Source organism: Scardinius erythrophthalmus (genome assembly GCF_964197995.2).
Source record: "Scardinius erythrophthalmus genome assembly, chromosome: 2".
NCBI lineage: Eukaryota > Metazoa > Chordata > Actinopteri > Cypriniformes > Leuciscidae > Scardinius > Scardinius erythrophthalmus.
In genome coordinates, this window is record NC_138222.1 from 37,879,442 (window position 1) to 37,886,089 (window position 6,648).

General features: G+C 34.4%; 1 protein-coding gene across 1 annotated transcript; it reads right to left on the reverse strand.

Moving 5' to 3' along the window:
- Positions 1 to 3,968: 3,968 nt before the first annotated feature.
- LOC308680849 (arylamine N-acetyltransferase, pineal gland isozyme NAT-10-like) lies at positions 3,969 to 5,896 on the reverse strand. The gene is made up of 2 exons (XM_081349269.1): positions 5,674 to 5,896; positions 3,969 to 5,086 (listed from the first exon to the last, which is right to left on the reverse strand). Exon 2 carries the CDS (start codon positions 5,077 to 5,079, stop codon positions 4,213 to 4,215), a length of 867 nt encoding a protein of 288 aa, XP_081205395.1. The 5' UTR covers positions 5,080 to 5,086; positions 5,674 to 5,896; the 3' UTR covers positions 3,969 to 4,212.
- Positions 5,897 to 6,648: the final 752 nt, after the last annotated feature.

Below are 6,648 nucleotides of genomic sequence, written 5' to 3' on the forward strand. Positions count from 1 at the left end.
GAGGAGTGCGTCATCTTAAAGAAATATGTTAGATTCTTTTAGACCCTTAGCTTAGATGTTTAGTTCTTTGTTATTATTTTAATTTCCCCCTAAGTAAATTTAGAAAGAACACCCTAGACCTTTTTTGAAAACAAAAACAAGCAGGTTGTTCAAGCAATTTTAACTAGGCTACACCAAAGATGTCAAGACTTTTAAAGCTCACATTTATACTTTTAGCTCATCAAAAATTTCAATGAGTTGAAACGAAAGACAATTTAATTACACACTAATTAATTTAATTAGCAACTAAAGCAGCAAATGAAATTATGTTTTTAAGAATCTATTTTTACAGTGTTTATTTATTTATTTATTCATCCATTATTTTGTGTAAAAATATTTTTTTTTAAATATTTTTTTTATATATATATATATATATATTTTTATATACACTACCGTTCAAAAGTTTGGGGTCAGTAAGATTTTTAATGTTTTTAAAAGAAGTCTCTTTTGCTCACCAAGGCTGCATTTATTTGATTAAAAATACAAACAAAAACAGTAATATTGTGAAATATTATTCCCAATTTAAAACAGCTGTTTTCTATGTAAATATACAGTAAAGTGTAATTTATTCCTTTTTAATTTAAAATCTAATTTATTCCAATTTATTAATTAATTTATTCCTGTGATCAAAGCTGAATTTTCAGCATCATTACTCCAGTCTTCAGTGTCACATGATCCTTCAGAAATCATTCTAATATTATGATTTGATGCTCAAGAAACATTCATTATTATTATCAATGTTGAAAAAACAGTTATTTACATTTTTATTTCATGATGCTATTATCTGAAATCTAAAGCTTTTGTAACATTAAACACTATCGTTCAAAAGTTTGGGGTCAGTAAGAATTTAATTTTATTTTTGGGGGAAAGAAATAAAATAAATCAACACTTTTATTCATCAAGGATGAGTTAAACTGATCAAAAGTTACAGTAAAGACATTTATAATGTTCGAAAATATTCTATTTTAAATAAATGCTGTTCTTTTGAACTTTCTATTCATCAAAGAATTTTGAAAAGAATGTGTACACAACTGTTTTCAACATTGATAATAATAATAATGAATGTTTCTTGATCATCATATTAGAATGATTTCTGAAGGATCATGTGACACTGAAGACTGGAGTAATGATGCTGAACATTCAGCTTTGATCACAGGAATAAATGACAGTTTAAACTATATTAAAATAGAAAGCAGTCATTTTAAATTGTCATAATATTTCACAATATTACTGTTTTTTTTATCAAATAAATGCAGCCTTGGTGAGCAGAAGATACTTCTTTTAAAAACATTAAAAAAATCTTACTGACCCCAAACTTTTGAACGGTAGTGTATATATATACTGTTATATCCAGTCTTTTTACTAGACCTCTCTCCATCATTAAATACCAGATGTGGTCATTAATGGGCCGTTATTGTGGCAGCAATATATGATACATTTTTTACATATGTATAGGCTAGGCTATAGTTTGGATTATTTTTTATAATATCCCATTAATCCTAATAAATGCAATTTCTACTATTTCTGAAGTGATTATTTTATAAAGAAAATCGCTTTCTCATATAACGCAGTGAAGATGTCCCTGCATGAGTGAATAATTGATTCTCGAGCCATCGATATTAACCAATTCAGCACCATCGCCACGGACAGCACAACTGCAGATCTTTACATCATTAGTAAGCCTTGGCATTCAGGCTGATGATCATATTTCCACTCAGCTGGATCACTTAACACCAAATAACCACTTCTCTGATGCACACTAAGGTACAGATGTATATGATTATCCCAGCTTGCTTGTACGTAAAGTATCTACAATGGATCTCTGAGTCACAATTAAAATATCAAAATAAGCGGCATCTGCAAACTATTACTATTAGGGAACATTCCTAGAAATGGTATACCTAAGTTATACCTTTAGAGCAGGGCTATTCAATTGGCGGCCCGCGGGCCAAATGTGGCCCGCCAATCATCTCCATGTGGCCCGACGGCACCAACCTCCCTCCTCCTCTTTTCCTGGTGGTGCGGCTAATTCAGTTTGATACTCGCTCCGATTGACCTGAGAAACGTTTTACGTGCGAATATTTCAGCAGTTATTATATGTGTCCCGAATTTATGTTGACTGAACCAGCGATACCAATCATTCGTGAATGAATCATTCTGTTGGTTCGATTCTAAACGCGCTTTTAAAACGGTCTAAAACTATTCGGATTCGTTCGGACCGCTCCGTCACTGAATCATCTGAAGCGGTTTCTCGGTCAGTACAGTAACAACAAATAGCGATGTTTTCAGTTGTTTCACTAGTTGTTTCAACACGGCCCAGCGCGGAGTTGCGTTTACTCCCGGTCCCGGACACACTAATATTAAACAGCGCGACAACCAGTGGAAGCGTTTCAGTTCGACAGAAACCTCTCTGTTACAAACCACAAATCACTCGATGATTTATTAAATCGGATGAAACAGCCTCAACATTCCCAACAAGACTGATGAGCAAAGCAGGAGAAACACTGTGGCATGAACGAAATTAGAAGACTTTAAATCCCCTAATCACCCTTACAAATATTTACCATAAATGTACTGTAGTAATTTACCATGGTTGGGCAGAAATGTGCAATATTTATATTGAATACTATGTAGTAATAAATAAATATAGTAAATATACTGTATATACTATAATATTATACAGTATAATAGTAAATATAGTGATTTATATTGCATTAGATTTATTAGGTGGGTAGAGGAATATATAATTAATGCTTGTTATGAATTTATGTCAGTTTCTTTGTAAAGGTGCGTATAGTTTTTAACTTGTGTTTAGGCATTTTTATACAGTGGGAGCCTGTGGTTAACAAGTCTCACTGTCAGAATATTGTCATTTAAGCATTTTATAAATAAAATAATTATTATTTCTCACCAACAACAGCTACGAGTTTGTATAATTAATTTATTTGTTCCAAGGAAAATAGTTGTACACAGCTGTAAATTATCAAGTTTTTTATTTATTATGGTTTTATATATTTGCATACTGTTGGGTACCACATTTCCAAGTAAATACCACACTTTTTTAGGGTTACTTTAACTTATTTATTGAAACTGTTATGTTTCAATAAATAAGATAAACCCCCAAACCAACCCACCGGCCCCCCTCAACTTTTCGATTTGATAATGCGGCCCTCGAATGAAACTAATTGAATAGCCCTGCTTTAGAGTCTTCGTAGCGCTAAGAGACAACGTTATTGGGAAACGCAGCCCTGCTTAGTTTGAAGAGAGAGTGCGTGCGCGAGGGAGGGGCTCTCTGCTCGTTCTCTGTTAACATGCGGGCGGCCTATCACAAGCGCAGCAGTCATCTACATCACTCATAATAAATCACAATAACTGATCAAATAAGGCTTTGGCGGGACAAAACGGGCCGCCAACAAATATTCAATGCAGGAAAAACCCTGGACTAAGGGGAAAAACCTGACTCATGATAATTCATGTTAAAGTAAGGATTTTTCTATTAAGATATTTTCATGATGTAGTTATTATTGTATTAATTTTAACAATTAGGCAATTTAGAAAATATAGTTTTGGTAAATCTTTTGAGTATTTAAGTCATTTTAAGATAAAACAATAACACATGGTCGTAATACAATACTAAATTTAACTAAAATAAATGTAGGCCTATATTATGTGCACACAAATTACAATGAGGTGGTTGTTTTGCAACAAGGTGGAGACATGTAGATGAAAAACTTACAGGTACAAGAAAATTTGTGCAAATAGTTTCAAAATTTGTTGTTGGATGAGTGTGCGATTTCCCGGCCTAAAATTTTGTCCCAGTCCGCCTCTGTGACAGTTAACATTTTGTCAAGTATTACAACTCTTTTACCAGCCCAAGAGAAAGGCAGATGAATACAGGATGGAAAAGACCAGAAAGCAGGAGACAAAGTAATGATAAAAAATATGTAGAGTTTATTGAATAATTGTGTCCTTCTCAAAGCTTAGTCTGACTTTATCTGACCAGTAAAAATCCATCAACTATTATTATGCCAAGAAAATGCAATGGAAAATTATTGCTTCAAATCATCCAGTGACAAAGTAATGAAAGAGAGAAAGAATACAAGATACAGTTTTCATCTTAATATTGAAACAAAACACACTGGGTACTTAAGTATTATGAGTAGTAGCTGAGTACTAGATGCAATAATCAGCTTTGTTATTTTTAGGTGTGAATTTATTAACTAACACCAGGTTAAACTTTTCTTTTAGTAAAGCCTCTATCTCACTATCTGGGATTTCTTTCATGTCCACCGAGTCTGTGTCCTCTTTGAATGTGACTTCACTGTACGTCCAACCAATCAGAGCTCTGAAGCCTGTGTGCGTCTGAAGGGAGCAAATGGATTTGAGCATGAACAGAGATTCTGGATTAGTCTGCAGGTACTCTGATGTCTCCAGGAAATGATCTGCGTCACAGGGTGTTAATGTAAAGGAGTACATTGTTTTGGTGAGCCTTTTGTCAATGAGGCTAGAATTAGCAAAGGCCTTATCTTGGACCTCTTGCTTCCTTCCAGTCTTCTCGAGAACCCACTTCACCCCGTTATTTATGAGGCGGAACACACCCGGAGGCTGTAACTGGTCTTTGAGTGAGATCAACTCTAAGGGATACCACATTTGGTACGACACTCCAAAACTCACATCAGCAATGTACGGCTTCCCATCAATCTCCACCAGATTGATGAGATGACAGTCTTTGGGAAAGAACTCCTTATCGAGCGAGTTAAACACTTTGGCGCCCAGTATGGTGAATTTGTATCCCATCTCCCTCAGAACCCACGAGAACAAGAGGTTGTTTTCACAACACCAGCCTCCCCGATTGCTCTTCACTATTTTATCATAGATGATGTGCAGATCCATAGTGTTCTTCTCCCCACTGTGGACGCTGAGATTCTCAAATGGAACATTCATGACATGCAGCTTGTGGATGGCGAACAAATTCTCCAGGCTGGCTTTGTCATATTGGCCAGTAAATCCAATCCTGTTTAAATACTCTCTCAGATCCATGATATTACTACGAAGAACAATGCACAAACAATTTTAACAGAATTTGTGTAGCCATTTTACAATAATGTATAAGAATATACAATTTCAGGACTTCAAAATTCATGTGATAAAACATATTAACCATTTTATCATTATGGAACTCAAATGACAAAGAATCACATAAGTTTATATCAAAATTGCAGCAATGGAGAACAAAAAAGAAAGATTTAGGAAAATCAGAATGTTGGAGAAGATGAAACCTATGCACAGACAGAGGAAGATACCCATATGGCAAAACAAGTAGGAAATGATTTGTGTGCATATATCTTTCAAGTGCCAAAATATACTTCAAGGAGCAATAGAACATATTTCTAATCTTAAAATACATGAATGGTAACTGCATAAATATTGTGCAATGTATTGTAAGTATAGGCTATTAACATTGACGTTTTTGTATATTTTTAAACACATTAAAAAATAAATGCCACATGGGTAAGGGGAGAGATTTTGTTTCAGGTTCTCTGTTAAGACATAACATACATAAAAGAACATGATTACAACAATCAGGAAAAGAACTGTAAAAGTTATTCTTTTCATATTATAAAAAAATCCTACCTTGATGAATCCAGTGAGAGTTGACGGATAAGTAATACTCAGAGAATGAGTGCAAAATGAAGGAGTGGTGATTGAGTAACACAAGAACCCTTGAACCGCAGAGTTGTGTCATTAGTTGTAATAAATTAACTATGAATGATAAACACAGGGCAAAATCCACAAAACTAACGTTTCTGAACGACTCAACACAGCATTCATTACTACTGCATTTCAAACTATGTGTGACAGTCAGATCACAAAACTAGTGTTTCACAGAATAGCACGTGATGGAAATCGAAACAAATGCTTGTTCTCAGTTGCTGACCATAATACAACATGCTTCTTGTCTTGTGACTGTTGCTAAAATTAGTAGGCAGATACAGTTTGAGCCCTACTGTGTAATGTCTCTGCTAGAACTGACTGAGAATACATCGCAAGGGTTTCAACTGCTCTCTTAACAGGTTTATATGCCATAATGTTCCAGACAGTAAGTTAATCAGATAACAATCGGTGAGGAATATATGGTTACTTCAAATTTTGTCGTATTATTGTGAACATAATAGCATGCAAACTCATGATACCTAAATTATAAACTTAATTAAGGCACTTACGCACACTTACAAAGTGTATAAGGCCAGGGTACGTTTACATGACAACGATATGATTAAAACTGAGAAGTTTTTCCTTTGCGTTTTCCGCTTACATTGTCTAAAACGATCCCCATTTACACAGATCTGTGTAAACGACTAAAAACGCTGTATTCTCCTGCCACAGGACAATTATAATAAAGCTTAAATCAGGAGCCTTTTTTATTTTATTTTATTTTTTAATGGTTTAACAGCGTCCTCAAGTGGTCAAATCAAGCTTTTATTTATCTAAATTTCTCTGTTTCCAACAGAGAGATACTCCTGCGTGTGGGACGCTGCAATTTAATCACTTGCAGACTACTGATTGTGCAACATAATGTGTGTTTTTCAGATTGTCTGGGTGCACCTT